This window comes from Staurois parvus, unplaced genomic scaffold, assembly GCF_062004578.1.
Source record: "Staurois parvus isolate SC_StPar_1 unplaced genomic scaffold, SC_StPar_1.0 ptg001262l, whole genome shotgun sequence".
Lineage (NCBI taxonomy): Eukaryota > Metazoa > Chordata > Amphibia > Anura > Ranidae > Staurois > Staurois parvus.
This window is the reverse complement of record NW_028319058.1, coordinates 19,770-43,991: the sequence shown is the minus strand read 5'-3', so window position 1 is coordinate 43,991 and position 24,222 is coordinate 19,770. Positions and strand designations below refer to the sequence as shown.

The 24,222-nt window shown below is 49.5% G+C and overlaps 1 protein-coding gene across 1 annotated transcript in view; it reads right to left on the bottom strand.

Moving 5' to 3' along the window:
* Window positions 1-23,829, bottom strand: part of LOC149437732 (integrin alpha-M-like) — a 61,258-nt gene extending 37,429 nt beyond the window's left edge. The window contains exons 1-8 of the mRNA XM_089660674.1: window positions 23,734-23,829; window positions 13,692-13,794; window positions 12,185-12,291; window positions 6,508-6,578; window positions 5,415-5,532; window positions 2,933-3,063; window positions 2,575-2,720; window positions 1,407-1,560 (exon numbers count right to left, since the gene is read on the bottom strand). Coding sequence (XP_089516800.1) covers window positions 1,407-1,560; window positions 2,575-2,720; window positions 2,933-3,063; window positions 5,415-5,532; window positions 6,508-6,578; window positions 12,185-12,291; window positions 13,692-13,794; window positions 23,734-23,773 — 870 coding nt within the window. The 5' untranslated portion in view covers window positions 23,774-23,829. The remainder of the gene's footprint in view (window positions 1-1,406; window positions 1,561-2,574; window positions 2,721-2,932; window positions 3,064-5,414; window positions 5,533-6,507; window positions 6,579-12,184; window positions 12,292-13,691; window positions 13,795-23,733) is intronic.
* Between the last annotated feature and the right edge of the window lie 393 nt (window positions 23,830-24,222).

Here is a 24,222-nt window from a genome sequence, read left to right as displayed (position 1 = left end):
TCAGCCCGAATCACACACCTACTGAGCGACATATCAGACTGGATGTCGCTCCACTTCCTTAAACTGAACCTCTCCAAAACCGAGTTTCTTGTCTTCCCCCCAGCCCGGACACCACCCCCCATTGATTTCTCCGTCACATCCAACAACGCTACCATCAAACCCGCCCTGCAGGCCAGAGTACTGGGTGTCATTCTGGACCCCAACCTATCCTTCCAGCCCCAAGTCCAATCTTTAACAAACTCGTGCCGACTCCGCCTCCGCAACATGCAAACTCCGCCTCCGCAACATGCAGACTCCACCTCCGCAACATGCAGACTCCGCCTCCGCAACATGCAGACTCCACCTCCGCAACATGCAGACTCCACCTCCGCAACATCGCCAAAATCCGCACGTTCCTAACCCCAGAAACCACTAAACAGCTCATCCACTCCCTCATCATATCACGACTCGACTACTGCAACTCCCTCCTCACTGGCCTGCCTCGCCGCTGGCTATCCCCGCTTCAGTCCATCCTGAACACGGCTGCCAGACTCATTCACCTTTCCAACCGCTCTGTCTCCGCCACCCCCCTCTGCCAATCCTTCCACTGGCCTCCACTCAGTGTCCTCCACCCCCCTCTGCCAATCCCTCCACTGGCTTCCGATTGCGCAACGGATCAAATTCAAAATCCTAACGCTGACGTACAAAGCCGTCCACCATACTGCCCCGAACTACATCACTGACCTAATATCCAAGTACCGCCCAACACGCACACTCCGCTCCTCACAAGACCTCCTTCTCTCTAGTTCCCTGGTCTTCTCCTCCCATGCCCGCCTCCAGGACTTCTCCAGGGTGTCACCCATCCTCTGGAACTCCCTGCCCCAACCCATCAGATTATCACCTACTCTCCTCTCCTTTAGGCGCACCCTGAAAACCCATCTCTTCAGGGAAGCCTACCCCACCCCCTGCTAACTTGCCGACCTCCTCCACTCTTCCTACCACTCCATCCCCCACAGCTATCTCCTCCTGTGCCACCACCCCCTCCCTCCTAGATTGTAAGCTCCAAGGATCAGGCCCTCGATCCCCTCATGTATCGCATTGTATTGGTATTGTTCTGTCACATGTTCTGTCCCCCTTTGTAATGTACAGCGCTGAGCGAACTATTGGCGCTTTATAAATATTGTATAATAATAATAATAATACATTAGAGGGAACGTTTACTTTACCTTTTGAGTTGAAAATGGCTGCAGCTGTTGGATTCAACTGGCAATCCTAGTGGTAACATGTCACAAAAGACCCCCAAAGACACCAGAAGCCACCCTGTGACCCAATGAACCACCAAGAAGACAACCAGAAGATTTGTCTTGGGTGGTCGTTCTACTATGATTGCTATAATATAGATGTGACACATCTTCTGAGACATTTACCCCAATGGCAAAGCACACTATGCCTCTTTGTTTGGCCTCATTGGCTGAATCTTCAAGACGTCTGTTATCTCCAACCGTCACCCCATCAGTTATCACAATGAGGAGTTTCACAGCTTTATCTCGAGCCCCGCTTCTGGGGATGAAGAGCTCCGTTCTGAGGAGGGAAACATAACATGATGAGCAGGTAAGGCTGGGAGTAACATATAGGGGGGGTCCAAGGGATTTTAGGGAGCTTATATTGGGAGTTCTTTTTGTAGCAGTTGCCAGGAGGTCATTTTTGATGGGACTTTTACATTTCATGGCTGTTCATCCTTTTCATGATATTGTTGTAAAGATTTGTAGAACAACTACTAGAGGAAGACATCAGCCACACAGGGAGTGTATTGTGTTTAGTTAGTGGGCTGGACTTGGATTATGAGGAGGGAGCTGCAGTAAAGCACAATCATTGTGGATGGTAGAGCAAAGGCTAATTATGTCTTGAACAAATATGGCCACCCTTGTGTACAGGTTCTTCCTCTGATGAACCACTCAGTGCCTACTGGTGGGAATGTAGGCGGGATGACTATGAGGATGAAGATGTCTTTAGGTTTGGATGACCACAGGAGGAGGACAATGACATAACTCAGGGTGAAGGGAAGTTCTACATCTTCCTCTCAGTCAGAACCATCCTGATTTCCTAGTAAAGAAGACAAGTAGATGAGAAAATTGTGAGGGACATGAACAGGGAAGTGTGGGGGTGGGGTAGGGAGCAGTCTGCCAATCCATAAGCTCATACCCCTAAAATATGGGAGGTGGAGACATTCAGACTGGACATGGAGTAGCCATTAGGACTATGGACAGATCCAAAGACTGGAGGTCCAAGCAGTGCTGAGTCCTGGGTACGCGTGTCCTATTTATGTCGACCCGGTAATCCCAGCTTTAGTAATAATGTGCCTCAGTATCATCCTCACCCGCTCTCCAGGTGTTGGGACTTGTGGCCCCCGGTGTGAATGCACTCAGGCTTTGAAGCCACGGTCCTATAGTATCTGCCAACTTACCAGTCTACCGCTTCATCTATACATGGAGCAGCCACTAAATATGGCCATCCGAACCCTGGGCTGCTGCGTGATGTATATTATTACTCCAGAATGTTGGTGTTCTAGTAATGGGTATTGGGTGGAATACTCACGTTACTTTGTGGATAGCCGTTGGGGTTTTGGTTAGTTCCCTCATTTGGTTGATGTTTGAGGTCAGAACTGTCGGGTCTCTTACTGAAGAAAATTTTTTGAAATCAAAGTGTATCTCAAAATTGCTGGAATACTGCATGAGGGCAAACTGGGGAGAGGAAAGACGGAGGAGGCAGAAATGGAAAAATGATCAGTCACCTGAAAAGTAGTGTTTTTTCTACACTGTACTACAATATATTATATATAAAACGCGGATTATTGCGGCATTATCAGCCTTCTGCACATAAGTATTTTTTACACACTTTGCTAAAATCTATTATAGATATGACAGTGATTATTGCAGCATGGAGAGGGCATTACCTGGGTGTCCGTCCTGCTGAAAGATGTCATAATTGTAGACACAAATGTTAACATTTTCTTGAAGTCATTGGGAGCAACACTGCCAGATCCATCAATCAGGAAGACAATATCCAGGCTGGAGGAGCTACACTCTGCAGGGACACAGAGAATGGCAATGAGGGTTACACAGACCCGCTGTAAAAGAAAACCTGGGCCAGTAGGGCACCAATACCAGGATTAATACCTGTGCCATGGGTGGGTGAGCCTGATCATTAATCTGATCTCTGTGTACATTCCCATTGAAGCACCCTCCTAGTTAGGTTCCCAGGTAAATTTAGTTATTGGCTCTTTCTGTAACAAAGGGGGCAGATATAGTTTGTTTTGGACTGTTTGAGGTTTCACAAGCTGGGAGTTTGATTGCCTCTCCCACCCCTAGACGTTTCTAGAACTTGGGGGGACAATTCAAATAACCAGCCTGAATATTGATCAGGGCCTTGCCAATCCCTGGGGAGGTGTGCCCTGATGGTGGCTGGGGAAGCTGGTAAATAGTCTGAAGCCCCGGGGTTATTGCCTTCCCCAGTAAGGAGAGTTCCCAGCCTTAGAGGAGGCTGATGCTTCTCTGAGGCATGCCTTGGATTGTGCTGATGTCCTCTGTGGTCTCGGGGCAGTAGACCTGAAATGGACCTGGAACTGGCTGCAGGACTCCAAAGGGATCTGGTCTGGAGGATTGTCTCACTCACTGGCATGTGTCCGGAGGACTTGTGAACAATGACCCTAAACTGATTTCTGGTGATTGTGTGCGTTTGGGATATAGGCGCCAGACATTGCTCTGAGCCTGTTCGCATGGGGTCTTAGATACTGGCCATCCCCATCCCCATCCTCACACTGGAGTGTGAGATGAAAGTGTTCCCTTGTCACTGTGCACTGTTCCGGAGATTGCAATGGTAACTACAGCTGTGCAGTGGTGCAAGGTAACCAGTCCAGGTGCCAAAGAGACTTGCCTGATGGTCCTCAGCTGTGAGGCTTTAAGACTCTTCATAAAGACAGCTCATGGTCCCCAGCTGTGAGAGTTTACACTGTCCTCTCATTGATGCTGCTGGCCATTTTGAAGTATCCCATGCACCAATCCCTCTCCTGTTACCAGTTTACAAGCAATTAATCACAAAAAGACAAACCCCTAGACTGTTTCTTGGGGCCGAAGTGAATGGACTGTTGCTTGAGTAGACTGCTTGGGAGAGAACCGGGTAAAACCAGCGGCCCCTAGGGGGTAGTACTACACTATTGTCTGCAGGTTCTCAGCAGATATAATCATCTGATGTTTCCTGAGCGGGGAATGTTGTGTATCCAGGTGACGCTGGGCTATGATGTTATTCCAGGGACACTTCTTGTAATGCCATAGGGAGAACGTTTCCCCCTAGTGCTCAGCAGGTAGGTATTAATGTCACTTCCTGAAAGCAGCCACTTACTGAAAGCAGAGGATTGTGGGACTTGTAGTCCGCTCACTTGGATTCGAGATGGAACTAATAAATTACACAGTGCAGGGTGGACTTGCTCTCTTGGGACCTGGGCAAGGATCCAGGATGTTGGGTGCCACGATCGGGCGCTGCGGCCTAGCTAGGAGAGGGATCCTCTCTATCAGGGCTGGAATTAGCTGGACATGGTGTCGCTGCTGCTGTGGCTGAACTGTGGAGACACCGTCTGGTCTCCCATCCCCACACACACTGAGGTGGACATCTCCAGACCACTGAGCCCATCAGGTGCCAGCCATATGCCCCGCAACTTGCTGTGGATTCCATAGAGCCTGCACGAGGACATCCTGATCACCGAATCGAGGGCCAGTCAGAGTGGTGAGCAGGCAGAGGTCCAACCTACCTTTCACACGGTACTTAAAGACACTGCATGCAGACCCCTTTACACCCAAGTACTTGGAGGATTACAATTGAAGCCCACATAATACCTGTTTACCCTAAGCTCCATTGCTTTATTGTGGTACCACCATGTCCCTGGGCCCCACCAGTGCTAGCGGAAGACTAAAGAACACTCATTCTTTGAGAATCATCCTCCCTTACAAAGGAACACTAATCCCCAAAGACGGTGGACAAATATAGCTCTCTTGATTGCTCAATATTTTAAGTCCTCTAGCCTGTTTATTACTATTTACCGCATTTCCTTTGACGTCAGGGTCTAGAGAGAGCAGAATGACTAAAAGTCTCCTCTCCCCCCTCTTGTTTCTGGGGTCACAACTACCTTAAAACCTGTCCATCGAGCTTATCTGCTGTGATAAAAATATATGCCAGAACTCAGGGTATCAGAGGTATCGGGGAGTTCACAAGGTCAGGGCAACCAATTGGGACCAGCAATCTCCAGCAGCCCCTGTGGGGGTAGCGCTACAGTTGTGTATCTACTACAGTATATACTATGAGGAGCTCACACTGTGCAGACCACATGCCTTCATCGTGAAGGTCCAGCTGGGGTCAGTAGAAGTCATAATATGGTGGATTACCTGGTAGAAAAGCCGGCAGTGTACGCTTGGGCTCCGGCCTGCCCAGGTCTAGTTGGTAGCAGCGCCCATTAACATACACATTCTCTCCGCAGACTCTCTGAAGGGTTGGCCCACAAGTCTGCAATAGACAGGAAAGTAGATCATTATGGAATACTGTATACATTTTATTATCCCGTTCCACCAATATGTGTCTACACCTTGCTGTCCTTCACACCACACAAAGCATAGCCAGCCAGGACCTTCACTATGGACTTCCCTAAGAAGGAATATCAGACAAAGAAGGCTGATTATAGAAATCTTCATTCCATAAAGGGTTGGAATGGAGTATTGTGATGTTTAAGTGGAGTTCTGGCCCCCCGCCACCTCCACCTCAAATGGAATAAACACCAGCAGCTATAAATACTGTGGTTGTTGAATCCTAATAGTAGGGCACTTACCTGTCCACCTGGGCACTTACCTGTCCAGGCATCCTGCAGTGTTCCCACCCCGAGCCGATTCTTCAGTTAGCTGTCGGGTGATGATGCTGCCATCTTGACTAAGGGAAACTGGCGGTGAAGTCTTGCGGCTTCACAGCCATTTTCCTACAGAGCTTGAGCTTTGTGAATGGGCTGAAGTCCTCTGGGACCTTGGAAGTGTCCCAGAGGGCTTCAGGTGGGGGGGGGGGCCAAACTTTCGGCTCAGTTTGCTGCAATAAACTCGCTGGAAGTGGGAGCGGGTACCTGTCATAACCAGACAGGAGGGGGAGGTGGAGGTAGAATAGTGGAGCTTCCACTTTTGGGTGGGACTACACTTTAAGGCGAATTGCAGAAAAAAATGGGTTAAAGTAGACAAACCAGTAAAGTAAACTGATGGCCCTGTTCCCTGGGGAATGTTTGGACCACAAGGCTCCACATTTCTCCACACTTACTGTGAATCTCTGACCTGGAAAGGTGTGTTGAGGATTTCAAGTTCAGCACAGAGAACACCCACTGTGATGGCCAGCCAACAAATCCTCACCATGAACCGACACTTGACTGACCTCACCCTACGTGGATTTTTTAGGGTTTGCAAACTCTCCTAGAATTCTGGGAATCAGACACACAAAGTGATGTACCAACAAGTGCGGCGATTTCTCTTGGACAGCCAGAGAGAGTCCGAGTGACATGTTCACCCCAACGTCTGATCCTGCAACACACATAATATAGAATTTATCACATATAGTACATGTCTGATGGATCTAGGGAGCTCCAGAAGAGGGATGTGTGAGGCTGGAGTGTGGAGACTGGAAGGTGGTGAGATGCCCTCAGCTCCAGTGAAAACCTTGTATCTGACCCACCAGGCAAAACGTTATCAAGTATTATATCAGTAGATGGAGAAAGGACCTTCTAAGGGCGAGAAGAGCAAAATGAATCACGCACAATGCATGTTGGGTGAAGACGTTGTGTCTTCAGGTTCAAGCACAAGAATTGTGGGGAGCATCACTAGATGGATCTCCAGCAGGCATGAGGAGGTCCTCATTCCACATGATAGAGTTTTCGCTAGATCCAATTTAGAATACTATTGTGTCCAGTTCTGGAGATCTAACAAAAAAGATATCGATAAGACAGAACGAGTCCAGAGCCCAGCAACAAAAATGGTGGAAGTTCTGAGGGGTGACACATAGAAGGAGAACACACAAATAATTGATCACCACTGTCCTATAGTCCTAGGAGGCCCAGTACGGAGGGTACACAGGGACCTCTGATGTCCTGTGGTCCTAGGAGGCCCAGTGCAGAGGGTACACAGGGACCTCTGATGTCCTATAGTCCTAGGAGGCCCAGTACGGAGGGTACACAGGGACCTCTGATGTCCTGTGGTCCTAGGAGGCCCAGTGCAGAGGGTACACAGGGACCTCTGATGTCCTATAGTCCTAGGAGGCCCAGTACGGAGGGTACACAGGGACCTCTGATGTCCTGTGGTCCTAGGAGGCCCAGTACGGAGGGTACACAGGGACCTCTGATGTCCTGTGGTCCTAGGAGGCCCAGTACAGAGAGTACACAGGGACTTCTGTTGTCCTAAAGTCCTAGGAGGCCCAGTACAGAGAATACACAGGGACCTCTGATGTCCTATAGTCCTAAGAGGCCCAGTACAGAGAATACACAGGGACCTCTGATGTCCTATAGTCCTAGGAGGCCCAGTACAGAGAATACACAGGGACCTCTGATGTCCAATGGTCCTAGGAGGCCCAGTACAGAGAATACACAGGGACCTCTGATGTCCTATGGTCCTAGGAGGCCCAGTACAGAGAATACACAGGGACCTCTGATGTCCTATGGTCCTAGGAGGCCCAGTACAGAGAATACACAGGGACCTCTGATGTCCTATGGTCCCAGGAGGCCCAGTACAGAGAATACACAGGGACCTCTGATGTCCTATGGTCCCAGGAGGCCCAGTACAGAGAATACACAGGGACCTCTGATGTCCTATGGTCCCAGGAGGCCCAGTACAGAGAATACACAGGGACCTCTGATGTCCTATGGTCCCAGGAGGCCCAGTACAGAGAATACACAGGGACCTCTGATGTCTCATGGTCCCAGGAGGCCCAGTACAGAGAATACACAGGGACCTCTGATGTCCTATGGTCCCAGGAGGCCCAGTACAGAGAATACACAGAGACCGCTGATGTCCTATGGTCCCAGGAGGCCCAGTACAGAGAATACACAGGGACCTCTGATGTCCTATGGTCCCAGGAGGCCCAGTACAGAGAATACACAGGGACCTCTGATGTCCTATGGTCCCAGGAGGCCCAGTAAAGAGAATACACAGGGACCTCTGATGTCCTATGGTCCCAGGAGGCCCAGTACAGAGAATACACAGGGACCTCTGATGTCCTATGGTCCCAGGAGGCCCAGTACAGAGAATACACAGGGACCTCTGATGTCCTATGGTCCCAGGAGGCCCAGTACAGAGAATACACAGGGACCTCTGATGTCCTATGGTCCCAGGAGGCCCAGTACAGAGAATACACAGGGACCTCTGATGTCCTATGGTCCCAGGAGGCCCAGTACAGAGAATACACAGGGACCTCTGATGTCCTATGGTCCCAGGAGGCCCAGTACAGAGAATACACAGGGACCTCTGATGTCCTATGGTCCCAGGAGGCCCAGTACAGAGAATACACAGGGACCTCTGATGTCCTATGGTCCCAGGAGGCCCAGTACAGAGAATACACAGGGACCTCTGATGTCCTATGGTCCCAGGAGGCCCAGTACAGAGAATACACAGGGACCTCTGATGTCCTATGGTCCTAAGAGGCCCAGTACAGAGAATACACAGGGACCTCTGATGTCCTATGGTCCTAGGAGGCCCAGTACAGAGAATACACAGGGACTTCTGCTGTGGGGAGCTCTGTCTATTTATGGTTTGCTATAGAGAAGTGTAAATCCTAAAAGGAACTGAAATTGTCTCTATACTTCTCCAGGTTTGGGGTTTTTTTTGACTGAACTTCCACCTTCCAGCTTTCATTTTGTGCAATATATTCTACCAAAAATAACAGTTTCCTCCTACCTTTTCTTTATTGTCAGCACAATCTGAGAATTTCCCTTTAGATTAACACAAGGCTGCTGTCAGTATAAACTATTGGGGCACCAGGGACATTTCCGAAACCTGTGAGGGACCTTCGGTAGAACTATCTAGCAGAGCTTAGTAATAATAGATCACATTCAACCGATCGTGTTCTGTAATGTTGAAGATGATTCACTGCTTATCCAGCATCCTTGGTATTACTGAGTGTCAGGAACATACCTGGGAATATATTCAGATGGGTAACTCAGTCATCTTCATCCAATCACCATGAAATGTGTCAGATGCTGATTGTCCAAGAACAGGATGGGAGGGTAGGCTCATTTTATAATCCCATTGCCATGGTTCCATGAAATCTAGGGCAGGTGGGAATTATTCAAGCTTCATGGCTACAAGGGAGAATTGTCTACTTTTCCAGGATAAGGATGTTAAAACTTCATTATAGGTGAGTAGGACCTCACTGTCAATGAGGCCCATGGGGACAGCTACCTCAAATGGAACTTGACATGCAGCTGACTTCTCTTGGCTCTTGCAAACAACTTGTACTCCCTGTCCAATCATCTGCCTCTCACTGTCCTCGAGAGATTGTCCGTTTTTGGTTATGCTATAGGAAGACTGCTGAGTCTTGATCTGCAGAGATTGTCCTCTATTTTGGTTCATTCTTTTGCTGAGAGGTAGTTTTGCTTCCCCAATGTACAGGTCTTTACATTTCTCATTACGCTGGGCCATATAGTCCATGTTGCCTCCCTTACGTTTGAGTTTTGGGTCTTCTGAATGTCCAAGCTTTGGTCTCAGTGTATTTTTGGGCTTGAGAGACACAGGAATGTGATGATTGTTAAAGATCCTTCAGACTTTTTGACACTCCAGCCATATACAGCACATACAGGATGACCATCAGGGGCGTAACTAGAACCTTCAGGGCCATGGTGTAAGAAACCATGAAGGGCTCCCATGACTAACACCTAGAGCCCTTCCATCCAGGCCTAGGGCTCTTTCCACTGATCCTGGGGCCCTTTACTCCTGTCACGGGGCCCTTTATTATGGTCCTGCAGCGGGATACTTTCACATGTTCACATGGTGGTGGAGAGCGAGGGCCCAGTCACAAGTGCAACCTTTGCAACCCTTGTAGTTCCCACTACTGGTGTCAGTAGTTTTTTTATTTTTGAAATTTAATTTTTTATCTTTTCATTATATTTAGGTTTTTTTTTAATGTTTTTTTTTGTTGTTTAGAAAAAAATGTTTTGGGAGCTCCGTTGGGGGGCTTTGGTGAGATATCAGGGGTCTAAACAGATCTCTGATGTTCCACCTTTGAGACAGAGACAGGAGATTGAGGACACAGCTATCAATCTCCATCTCTGTATCCTCAGCAGTACAGGATAAATGGACAGAAATATCTCTGTACAGAGGCTTCCTGTTCATTCACAAACTGAAGCATAGTAAACACAGTTTACATGCTTCAGTTCTGAATGAACAGAGTCAGTGATTAGTACCTAAATTGCAACCCCTGTAGTTACGCCCCTGATGACCATCTTACTCTGCATGTTCTGCTTCTTACCTCTGTTCGATGGTCCCTGTTTTTGCTTGACCTTGTGGATTCTTAATGAAAGCATGGCCCGTATAACAACAAACTTTCAAAACTCTCCTTTGACTTCCTTGTTCTTTGTCTTTAGACTTGGTGTTGGTTGTTACCATCTCATCTCAATGTTTCAGAATCACTCCTTTGTGTTCCAGCGGGTGTCAGATACTTCAGACTTCCATCAGAGGTAGTGAGTCAGTGAACAGTAAGTGAATGTAACCATGCTTGGGACACACGGATCTATACTCAGACAAAATAAAACAGGGGAAAGCTTGATGAACCACCTTATGGCCACTTACAGTCCATGACATCTGACTCAATGATGTGGTGATGATCCTCTAAATGAGATAAATGCTCTCATCTCCACCTCTTCCATGTAGAGGCTGGCTACAATGGGAGATACAGGGGATCCTACACCAGGTGATCCCAGGTCTCTGACTGTAGAAGCCATCATTGGACTCGTAACTGGTGGTGTTGAGACAAAGGTCCAGCAATGATTATACTTGATTTTGAGTTCTGTTTGGCTGTCAAAGATATTGTCTTGTTTCCAATGTTTCCATACATTTTCACAACCTTCTGAAGTTGGTGTACAATTGAAAAGAGATGTGACCAGGGGCGGACTGACAACTCATGGGGCCCCCCGGGCAGTAGGGGATCATGGGGCCCCTGTGTCCTTGCCCAAACTCAAAAAAGCCTATGAAAAAGATACCAGGGGCATCTCATGGGGCCCCCTACTGACCCTGGGCCCTCGGGCAGTGCCTGAGTTTCGAAATGGTCAGTCCGCCCCTGGATGTGACATCATGGGGCACCATTGTGTCTTCTGCCTCTATCTTCAATCCAGGGACCTTGTTGACAAATCCTTTTGTTCTGAATATGGTGTGGCTTGTTGCCAACTAAGGGAGATAGAACTGTAGCCAGATACTTAGCAATGTTACCAGTGACAGAGTTGATGCTGCTGACATTCAACCCTAGAAGGGTGGCCTTCCTTGTGAATCTTAGGGCGTCCATACAGATATGGTGTATCTTCTTTAGGACAGAGACAGTGGCACCAGGTCCAAACAATGGTGTTTACCTCTTATACCCAATATAGACAGTCTATCACCTTTGCCTTAGAACAGTTAGTGCGGATCCCTCCTTGGTGGTTCTTTAATATTGGCATCACCAAGCAGAGAGGTCACCTCCCTGCCCCCATTAGAACCAAAGAAGCCATGTGGATCAGCCATGGAACATGTCCAACATTTAAGAAGAAGTCCAGCTCAAAATGACTAATTTCTACTCGCTGAACCATGACCTGGGTGAATGAGAACCTTCACAGACAATTATTTAATGTTACAGCTGACTGCTGGAGGGGGAAGTAACATCATTTATGAGCTTCCAAGAGGTAGTTGAGTTGATGACAAACAATGGATTTGTTGAGCATGTGCCACCAGATCCCCTTTAGAGAACGATGGCAATGCACGGACATTCATGCTGAGTTTGATAAACATCTCTAATCACATTGACTTGTCTAAGCTAATCTCATGCAGCACATATCTGGGTCTCCAGGTTCTTCTTTCTATATCTTTGTCCCATAGAATTGCCTCCCGTCTGCTGGAAGCATTCAGATCTTCAGAACTCTCATAACATTTATACAGGATTAAGAATAAAGAATTACCAGTGGTGACTGGGATCTCCTCACACTTGCTGTCCTTGGGGTTACAGCGATATAACTTTCCAGTTTTATTAATGGCGGCCTGTTGGAGTGGAGCGCTGGCTATCACCCTGCAATCACATAAAACACAGGCATGTAAAATGACATTCACTGCTCTGAGTCATGCGTTAGACTGGAGATGGCAGGTGTGCCCAATGTGTGACTGTCACGGTATGGGAGCCTGCCAATTATTAATCCCCTTATTAATGCCTTGTATCACATGCCCTCAGAGTCCTGCTCTGTATTGTTCCAATTGTCCCCTGTGTGACTAGGCCAAATGGCCTAATTCAATGGCCTAATAAAAATACTCTGGGCCCCCCTCCCTCCCGGCCAGCTGGCTGGGAGCTCTCTGCACACCTCCCAACTTGCTTTTCATCTATGCAGACATCATCCCTGCCCCCCAGGATGTCCCTGTAACCAGCCTGATTCTCCCTGGGGTCTAGTATTTCCTTCCCCCCTCCCGGTTGCCAAGGCGACCAGGGAGCGTCCTGCAGCAGTTTAAGAGGCTGATGCTAGGCGCTCCGTTTTCATTCTGGTGTGCAGTCATCAAAGGATCTCAAGCTCCGGCGAGACCTTTCTGACTAGACTCTGCAAGCCTAACCCCAGCCTCACAGAGACCCCACAGGAGGAAAGAGGCAGCCAGAGAAAGCTTGCCTGCAATTGCGAGAGACCCCACAGAAGGGGGAGAGACTACCACAGCCCATCTGCCAGAGCCAGGGGCCACCCACCTGGTCCGGACTCCACAGGTACCTGCGTTCTGCTCCTACCCCTGGGAGACCAGGAACCCTGTTGGATCCATGAGTACCTGCTTCACCACTGTGTTACCTGAACTGTTGTGGTGGTGGCCCCTCACACCCCCCTCCTGTGTCGGACTACCCCTGTTACAGGGACACCCCCTTGGCTCTCCTAGTGGACTATAAGTGGGTGGGGCCTCTCGTTACCCTTTAGTGGCAAATCCACCCTCTCTGCCACCCAACATATTGAAGGACTGCCGTCTGTTTGTCTCAATAAAGCTTTGAGCGTCTGCCATCCACTCTGTGTGTTCTGTCCTGCCTTTCCTCCATTACAGTGACCAATCAGTCTATTTAGGTGACCTTACAGGGCCATCCAGGGTCTTCAGGCCTAAACATTGTGTAGAGCTGCCAGCAGCTCTCTGTAAATTATGCAATGTGGCGCTTCCTGGGGGCACATTTTGGTTCACCAATCTTTGGATCTGCACTAACATGTGTCATATAGGAAACTCCAACCAAAACATTGGCAAACATAGGCCTATATACAGAAGCAAGGGGCAAAGAGGGTACAGATCCTCACTCCGGTGTTAAGGGCCTCTTAACACCAGTTGGCCTCCTGGAGTTCTCAAAGACTCTGCAACCTTTAGGTATCCCACCCTCCAAAGCATCTGCTGTTTCTGGGTGTCCTAGGAACTCAATGGGGTCCACCCTACAGAAAAGTGGACAGATCCCTCTCTCACCATCTATCCAACTGTGCCACCTGATGTCCAAAGCTCCGATCCTCATTCTGGAAGACGACTGGATTCTTTGTGTCCATAAAGAAGGCCCCAGTAGAGGAAAGCACTACAGGAAAAAGAAAACATCAAACTGTATAGAAAATTTAAGAAAGTGCTGCCCAATTTAGTTTTCTTTCTGACCTTGTCCAGAAATAGAAACAAAAACATCTAAAATACAAGAAACACAATAATAAGGGTCACATGATGGGGCTAGATGTAATGTGCATGGCATGGTGGTCACATGGTGGGGTTATATGATGGGATCACATCATTGGGCTATGTGTTGGGGCAACAACCCACCTGCTTGAAGCCCTCTACTGCCTCCATATTGTGCCCCACTCCATCCCACCCCACTTCCATGACATCCTTTAGCCTTTATATTCACAATGAACGGAAAGTCCACACAAGTAGTAAAGTTTCCACACTTTAGTGATGTTTCTCCAGAAGATGGCAGTACAAGTCACATCACACAGACATGTGATCTAGGGTCACTTTACAGTACTTTGTCAATCACATAAGGTGGATGATCTGCAGCTGTCACAAGTGAAAGCATCATACAACACTTCAGCCTTAAGCTGTCTTCCTTTTACGCAGTCTATCTCCTTCCTAGAGTCATTAGGACTCGCTCAGAGGACTCTGACTAGCCAGAGGCTCTTAGTATCCAGCTCACAACTCCCTACTTTTTGTTCCAAACACAGGATCACTGCAGCTACACCCTTAGCCTCAGTACACTTCTCCCAGGTCCTTCAGGGGGATAGAACTCACTGCAGAGAAGACTTGGACTAGCCTAAAAGGCCTTCACAACCTGCTCTAGCCTCCACCAACCATAAGAGTCAGGAAGACTAAAGCTATCTCTTCTGGGTACAGAACTATTTCATCCTACCTTCTAGCCCTGTCCAGGCCTCTACTTTAGCTGACTACATCTGCATGCTGGTAGGGTATCTTGCTGCCCCGCCCCAACTGCACTAGGCTCCTCCCAACCTAGCTTATATATGGGCACTGACTCCCATGATATCAATACAGGAGAGACCTAGTTAAAAGGGACCTAGCACCTGATTACACTACTCTCCACACGCTATGTTGGGACAGAGACTCCTAGTGGCAGACTAGCTAAATGAACCTGTTTACAGGCTAGAAGTCTTTTGCATGTCAGGGTCATTTGGTAGGGTCACAAGGTGGGGTTATATGGTGGGTGTGACAGATCCAACCAGGACAGGGCTTTTGGAGGGGACTGCAGGCTAGCCTCTTGCCTACTGACCATGGTCCTGGCATCACCTGGTATGTTCCTGGGGGGAACCTTTGAAGTAGTTTTACTTTGGATTCAAGTCCATGTCTCCCCAAAACACACAGAGAACTGAAGGACCTGAATACAGATTTGGGGTCCTGTGCCCAAACCAGCATTGCCTGCGTCAACCCCCATTCCTTCTTAGTCTCAGAGACTCTAAGAAGATGTTGATATAATCAGCAAACCAACATCATGCTGAGGACTCTGCTCTAATGTGTTTATTAAGGCGTTATGCGTTTATTATCTTCTCCCATTGCTGGGAAACCTTGGGAAAAGAAGATCCCGGGCATTGCTGCGTACCAGAAACCTCGGGAAAAGAAGATCCCGGGCATTGCTGCGTACCAGAAACCTCGGGAAAAGAAGATCCCGGGCATTGCTGCGTACCAGAAACCTCGGGAAAAGAAGATCCGGGGCATTGCGGCGTACCAGAAACCTTGGGAAAAGAAGATCCCGGGTATTGCTGCGTACCAGAAACCTTGGGAAAAGAAGATCCGGGGCATTGCTGCGTACCAGAAACCTTGGGAAAAGAAGATCCCGGGCATTGCTGCGTACCAGAAACCTTGGGAAAAGAAGATCCCGGGCATTGCTGCGTACCAGAAACCTCGGGAAAAGAAGATCCCGGGCATTGCTGCGTACCAGAAACCTCGGGAAAAGAAGATCCCGGGCATTGCTGCGTACCAGAAACCTCGGGAAAAGAAGATCCCGGGCATTGCTGCGTACCAGAAACCTCGGGAAAAGAAGATCCGGGGCATTGCTGCGTACCAGAAACCTTGGGAAAAGAAGATCCCGGGTATTGCTGCGTACCAGAAACCTTGGGAAAAGAAGATCCCGGGTATTGCTGCGTACCAGAAACCTTGGGAAAAGAAGATCCGGGGCATTGCTGCGTACCAGAAACCTTGGGAAAAGAAGATCCCGGGTATTGCTGCGTACCAGAAACCTTGGGAAAAGAAGATCCCGGGCATTGCTGCGTACCAGAAACCTTGGGAAAAGAAGATCCCGGGCATTGCTGCGTACCAGAAACCTTGGGAAAAGAAGATCCCGGGCATTGCTGCGTACCAGAAACCTTGGAAAAAGAAGATCCGGGGCATTGCTGCGTACCAGAAACCTTGGGAAAAGAAGATCCCGGGCATTGCTGCGTACTAGTAACCTTGGGAAAAGAAGATCCTGGGCATTGCTGTGTACCAGAAACCTTGGAAAAAGAAGATCCCGGGCATTGCTGCGTACTAGTAACCTTGGGAAAAGAAGATCCCGGGCATTGCTGCGTACTAGAAACCTTGGGAAAAGAAGATCCCGGGCATTGCTGTGTACCAGAAACCTTGGAAAAAGAAGATCCTGGGCATTGCTGCGTACTAGTAACCTTGGGAAAAGAAGATCCCGGGCATTGCTGCGTACCAGAAACCTTGGGAAAAGAAGATCCTGGGCATTGCTGCGTACCAGTAACCTTGGAAAAAGAAGATCCTGGGCATTGCTGCGTACTAGAAACCTTGGGAAAAGAAGATCCCGGGCATTGCTGCATACCAGAAACCTTGGGAAAAGAAGATCCGGGGCATTGCTGCGTACTAGTAACCTTGGGAAAAGAAGATCCCAGGCATTGCTGCGTACCAGAAACCTTGGGAAAAGAAGATCCCGGGCATTGCTGCGTACCAGAAATCTTGGGAAAAGAAGATCCCGGGCATTGCTGCGTACCAGAAACCTTGGGAAAAGAAGATCCCGGGCATTGCTGCGTACCAGAAACCTTGGGAAAAGAAGATCCCGGGCATTGCTGCGTACTAGTAACCTTGGGAAAAGAAGATCCCAGGCATTGCTGCGTACCAGAAACCTTGGGAAAAGAAGATCCTGGGCATTGCTGCGTACCAGTAACCTTGGGAAAAGAGGATCCCGGGCATTGCTGCGTACCAGAAACCTTGGGAAAAGAAGATCCCGGGCATTGCTGCGTACCAGAAATCTTGGGAAAAGAAGATCCCGGGCATTGCTGCGTACCAGAAACCTTGGGAAAAGAAGATCCCGGGCATTGCTGCGTACCAGAAACCTTGGGAAAAGAAGATCCCGGGCATTGCTGCGTACTAGTAACCTTGGGAAAAGAAGATCCCAGGCATTGCTGCGTACCAGTAACCTTGGGAAAAGAGGATCCCGGGCATTGCTGCGTACCAGAAACCTTGGGAAAAGAAGATCCCGGGCATTGCTGCGTACCAGAAACCTTGGGAAAAGAAGATCTGGGGCATTGCTGCGTACCAGAAACCTTGGGAAAAGAAGATCTGGGGCATTGCTGCGTACCAGAAACCTTGGGAGAAGAAGATCCCGGGCATTGCTGCATACCAGAAACCTCGGAAGAAGAAGATTCCGGGCATTACCGCATACCAGAAACCTCGGGAGAAGAATATCTTGGGCATTGCTGCGTACCAGGAACCTCGAGAAAACAAAATCCCGGGCATTGCTGAGTACCAGGAACCTTGGGAGAACAAGATCCCGGGCATTGCTGAGTACCAGGAACCTCAGGAGAACAAGATCCCGGGCATTGCTGAGTACCAGGAACCTCAGGAGAACAAGATCCCGGGCATTGCTGAGTACCAGGAACCTCGGAAGAACAAAATCCAGGGCATTGCTGCGTACCAGAAATCTGGGAGAACAAGATCCCGGGCATTGCTGCGTACCAGGAACCTCGGGAGAACAAAATCCAGGACATTGCTGAGTACCAGGAACCTCGGGAGAACAAAATCCAGGACATTGCTGAGTACCAGGAACCTCGGGAGAACAAAAACCAGGACATTGCTGAGTACCAGAAACCTCGGGAGAACAAGATCCTAGGCAATGCTGAGTACCAGGAACCTTGGGAGAACAAGATCCCGGGCATTGCTGAGTACCAGGAACCTCGGGAGAGCAAGATCCCGGGCATTGCAGAGTACCAGGAACCTCTGGAGAACAAGATCCCGGGCGTTGCTGCGTACCAGAAATCTGGGAGAACAAGATCCCGGGCATTGCTGCGTACCAGGAACCTCGGGAGAACAAGATCCCGGGCATTGCTGCGTACCAGGAACCTCGGGAGAACAAGATCCCGGGCATTGCAGAGTACCAGGAACCTCGGGAGAACAAGATCCCGGGCATTGCAGAGTACCAGGAACCTCGGGAGAACAAGATCCCGGGCATTGCTGCGTACCAGGAACCTCGGGAGAACAAGATCCCGGGCATTGCTGCGTACCAGGAACCTTGGGAGAGGATGATCCCGTACAGCCTAGAAGCGTCTTTTGATGAGATTTCAGGTGCTCGGACCTTGGTGGGGAGGATAGTGACATCATCCTTAAGGAGGCACCGCGGGAGAAAGTAGGAATATTAGCTAACTCCACCCCCCATGGCTTTTTTTCATTTTAATAATTGTTTTTGCGGGGGGGGGGGGCATAAGATGGTGCCATTTCTGCTTCATAGAGCCAGTGATACAAGTAGGAACCCAAATGGGCAAAAGTCACTATTTGTATCCATTTCTTCTGTTTGTTTACAAAACGTCAGTAAAAACCCAAGAAACGAGTATTTTCTGTTACTTTGTATCGTGATAATATCGTGTTTTGTCCTTTTCCTTCTGCTGACCTCTAACGGTTGATGTGAAGGTTTTCTAAGGTTATTTTTAGGCAAAAATAACAGGAACTGGAAAAATGTTGGATAGATTTTGTGTTACAAAACGTCACAAAACAATGGAAACTACAGAGCGAGGAAACAGAATCAGGATGGTCTGTTCCCGGGTTCTAGTTTTGTTTTCTTACAATTCCTCCTCTTTATTCTCAGCAATAAGACCAAAACGTTGCCTGGAAGCAGATGTGGTCACCACACATGGACAGTACAGACCAAGGTTGGAGCAACAGCCCAATACAACTACAAGAATCTATTCATCACCAAATGAGGATCCAGGAGAAGAGGAGGGAATGAAAACAACAGAAAGATGCACCTCAAATATGGAGGTTTTGGGTGAAGGTCAGAATTGGGCCCAGTTGGCGCTATAGAACCAGGGGCCATCCCTCAAATATGGAGGTTTTGGGTGAAGGTCAGAATTGGGCCCAGTTGGCAGTTGGCTCTATGGAACCAGGGGCCGTCCCTCAAATATGGACGTTTTGGGTGAAGGTCAGAATTGGGCCCAGTTGGCAGTTGGCGCTATAGAACCAGGGGCCGTCCCTCAAATATGGACGTTTTGGGTGAAGGTCAGAATTGGGCCCAGTTGGCAGTTGGCTCTATAGAACCAGGGGCCGTCCCTCAAATATGGAGGTTTTGGGTGAAGGTCAGAATTGGGCCCAGTTGGCAGTTGGCACTATAGAACCAGGGGCCATCCCTCAAATATGGAGGTTTTGGGTGAAGGTCAGAATTGGGCCCAGTTGGCAGTTGGCTCTATAGAACCAGGGGCCGTCCCTCAAATATGGAGGTTTTGGGTGAAGGTCAGAATTGGGCCCAGTTGGCAGTTGGCTCTATAGAACCAGGGGCCGTCCCTCAAATATGGAGGTTTTGGGTGAAGGTCAGAATTGGGCCCAGTTGGCAGTTGGCTCTATGGAACCAGGGGCCGTCCCTCAAATATGGAGGTTTTGGGTGAAGGTCAGAATTGGGCCCAGTTGGCAGTTGGCTCTATGGAACCAGGGGCCGTCCCTCAAATATGGAGGTTTTGGGTGAAGGTCAGAATTGGGCCCAGTTGGCAGTTGGCTCTATAGAACCAGGGGCCGTCCCTCAAATACGGAGGTTTTGGGTGAAGGTCAGAATTGGGCCCAGTTGGCAGTTGGCACTATAGAACCAGGGGCCATCCCTCAAATATGGAGGTTTTGGGTGAAGGTCAGAATTGGGCCCAGTTGGCAGTTGGCTCTATAGAACCAGGGGCCGTCCCTCAAATATGGAGGTTTTGGGTGAAGGTCAGAATTGGGCCCAGTTGGCAGTTGGCTCTATAGAACCAGGGGCCGTCCCTCAAATATGGAGGTTTTGGGTGAAGGTCAGAATTGGGCCCAGTTGGCAGTTGGCTCTATGGAACCAGGGGCCGTCCCTCAAATATGGAGGTTTTGGGTGAAGGTCAGAATTGGGCCCAGTTGGCAGTTGGCTCTATGGAACCAGGGGCCGTCCCTCAAATATGGAGGTTTTGGGTGAAGGTCAGAATTGGGCCCAGTTGGCAGTTGGCTCTATAGAACCAGGGGCCGTCCCTCAAATATGGAGGTTTTGGGTGAAGGTCAGAATTGGGCCCAGTTGGCAGTTGGTGCGATAGAACCAGGGGCCGTCCCTCAAATATGGAGGTTTTGGGTGAAGGTCAGAATTGGGCCCAGTTGGCAGTTGGCTCTATAGAACCAGGGGCCGTCCCTCAAATATGGAGGTTTTGGGTGAAGGTCAGAATTGGGCCCAGTTGGCAGTTGGCTCTATAGAACCAGGGGCCGTCCCTCAAATATGGAGGTTTTGGGTGAAGGTCAGAATTGGGCCCAGTTGGCAGTTGGCACTATAGAACCAGGGGCCATCCCTCAAATATGGAGGTTTTGGGTGAAGGTCAGAATTGGGCCCAGTTGGCAGTTGGCTCTATAGAACCAGGGGCCGTCCCTCAAATATGGAGGTTTTGGGTGAAGGTCAGAATTGGGCCCAGTTGGCAGTTGGCTCTATGGAACCAGGGGCCGTCCCTCAAATATGGAGGTTTTGGGTGAAGGTCAGAATTGGGCCCAGTTGGCAGTTGGCTCTATGGAACCAGGGGCCGTCCCTCAAATATGGAGGTTTTGGGTGAAGGTCAGAATTGGGCCCAGTTGGCAGTTGGCTCTATGGAACCAGGGGCCGTCCCTCAAATATGGAGGTTTTGGGTGAAGGTCAGAATTGGGCCCAGTTGGCAGTTGGCTCTATAGAACCAGGGGCCGTCCCTCAAATATGGAGGTTTTGGGTGAAGGTCAGAATTGGGCCCAGTTGGCAGTTGGTGCGATAGAACCAGGGGCTGTCCCTCAAATATGGAGGTTTTGGGTGAAGGTCAGAATTGGGCCCAGTTGGCAGTTGGCTCTATAGAACCAGGGGCCGTCCCTCAAATATGGAGGTTTTGGGTGAAGGTCAGAATTGGGCCCAGTTGGCAGTTGGTGCGATAGAACCAGGGGCCGTCCCTCAAATATGGAGGTTTTGGGTGAAGGTCAGAATTGGGCCCAGTTGGCAGTTGGCTCTATGGAACCAGCGGCCGTCCCTCAAATATGGAGGTTTTGGGTGAAGGTCAGAATTGGGCCCAGTTGGCAGTTGGCTCTATGGAACCAGGGGCCGTCCCTCAAATATGGAGGTTTTGGGTGAAGGTCAGAATTGGGCCCAGTTGGCAGTTGGCTCTATAGAACCAGGGGCCGTCCCTCAAATATGGAGGTTTTGGGTGAAGGTCAGAATTGGGCCCAGTTGGCAGTTGGTGCGATAGAACCAGGGGCCGTCCCTCAAATATGGAGGTTTTGGGTGAAGGTCAGAATTGGGCCCAGTTGGCAGTTGGCTCTATAGAACCAGGGGCCGTCCCTCAAATATGGAGGTTTTGGGTGAAGGTCAGAATTGGGCCCAGTTGGCAGTTGGCTCTATGGAACCAGGGGCCGTCCCTCAAATATGGAGGTTTTGGGTGAAGGTCAGAATTGGGCCCAGTTGGCAGTTGGCTCTATAGAACCAGGGGCCGTCCCTCAAATATGGAGGTTTTGGGTGAAGGTCAGAATTGGGCCCAGTTGGCAGTTGGTGCGATAGAACCAGGGGCTGTCCCTCAAATATGGAGGTTTTGGGTGAAGGTCAGAATTGGGCCCAGTTGGCAGTTGGCTCTATAGAACCAGGGGCCGTCCCTCAAATATGGAGGTTTTGGGTGAAGGTCAGAATTGGGCCCAGTTGGCAGTTGGTGCGATAGAACCAGGGGCCGTCCCTCAAATATGGAGGTTTTGGGTGAAGGTCAGAATTGGGCCCAGTTGGCAGTTGGCTCTATGGAACCAGGGGCCGTCCCTCAAATATGGAGGTTTTGGGTGAAGGTCAGAATTGGGCCCAGTTGGCAGTTGGCTCTATAGAACCAGGGGCCGTCCCTCAAATATGGAGGATTTGGGTGGCAGTCCCTTCCATCATCTCCCCTCCCCTGTCCCTTCCATCATCTCCCCTCCCCCATCCCTTCCACCATCTCCCCTCCCCCATCCCTTCCATCATCTCCCCTCCCCCATCTCTTCCATCATCTCCCCTCCACCAATCTATTTTGTCCTTCTTCTGAACCCAAACTGATCAGAGATCTGGGTGTGGCTACACTTCATGTTATAGAACTAATAACACCTCCAAGTCCAGGGAGATCACCATACAAAGACTGAGAATGACACCCGGCATCCGGGACAGGAGGAGTGGGACTGTGCAGAGTCCATACATACAGAATAAGAGGAGATACCGAGAATGACACCCGGCATCCAGGACAGGAGAAATGGGACTGTGTAGAGTCCATACATACAGAATAGGGACAGATACCGAGAATGACACCCGGCATCCAGGACAGGAGAAGTGGGACTTTGCAGAGTCCATACATACAGAATGGGGACAGATACCGAGAATGACACCTGGCATCCGGGACAGGAGAAGTGGGACTATGCAGAGTCCATACATACAGAATAAGAGGAGATACCGAGAATGACACCCGGCATCCGGGACAGGAGAAGTGGGACTGTGCAGAGTCCATACATACAGAATGACAGATACCAAGAATGACACCCGGCATCCGGGACAGGAGAAATGGGACTGTGTAGAGTCCATACATACAGAATAAAGACAGATACCGAGAATGACACCCGGCATCCGGGACAGGAGAAGTGGGACTGTGCAGAGTCCATACATACAGAATAGGGACAGATACTGAGAATGACACCCGGCATCCAGGACAGGAGAAGTGGGACTGTGCAGGGTCCATACATACAGAATGGGGACAGATACTGAGAATGACACCCGGCATCCGGGACAGGAGAAGTGGGACTGTGCAGAGTCCATACATACAGAATAGGGACAATACTGAGAATGACACCCGGCATCCGGGACAGGAGAAGTGGGACTGTGCAGAGTCCATACATACAGAATAAAGACAGATACCGAGAATGACACCCGGCATCCGGGACAGGAGAAGTGGGACTGTGCAGAGTCCATACATACAGAATAAGAGGAGATACCGAGAATGACACCCGGCATCCAGGACAGGAGAAATGGGACTGTGTAGAGTCCATACATACAGAATAGGGACAGATACCGAGAATGACACCCGGCATCCAGGACAGGAGAAGTGGGACTGTGCAGAGTCCATACATACAGAATGGGGACAGATACCGAGAATGACACCCGGCATCCGGGACAGGAGAAGTGGGACTATGCAGAGTCCATACATACAGAATAAGAGGAGATACCGAGAATGACACCCGGCATCCGGGACAGGAGAAATGGGACTGTGTAGAGTCCATACATACAGAATAAAGACAGATACCGAGAATGACACCCGGCATCCGGGACAGGAGAAGTGGGACTGTGCAGAGGCCATACATACAGAATAGGGACAGATACTGAGAATGACACCCGGCATCTAGGACAGGAGAAGTGGGACTGTGCAGAGACCATACATACAGAATAGGGACAGATACTGAGAATGACACCCGGCATCCGGGACAGGAGAAGTGGGACTGTGCAGAGTCCATACATACAGAATAAGGACAGATACCGAGAATGACACCCGGCATCCAGGACAAGAGTCCACCATTCTATGGTGGGGGTCACACTCACTCAGGGTGAAGAGGATCCAGCTCGGTAGGGTCATCCTCATCCTCCGGACTCAGGAGAAGTGTCAGTATGTCAGTGACAGTAGACGGTTCTTATCCCCCTCCCCCGCTGACCACGCAGTACTTCCTCCTATGAATGATGATATGTTCTCAGTCGCTCCATCAGAGGCTCAGAGAGGAAGCTGAACTCCCTCCGGCTCACCTCACTACTGACCTGATCAGGAACCGCACACCTACAGTGGGGATGGAAAGTTTGGGCACCCCAGCTAAAAATGTGTATTAATGTGCATAAAGAAGCCAAGGAAAGATGGAAAAATCTCCAAAAGGCATCAAATTACAGATTAGACATTCTTATAATATGTCAACAAAAGTTAGATTTTATTTCCATCATTTACACTTTCAAAATAACAGAAAACAAAAAAATGGCGTCTGCAAAAGTTTGGGCCCCCTGCAGAGTTCATATCTTGTACTGCCCCCTTTGGCAAGTATCACG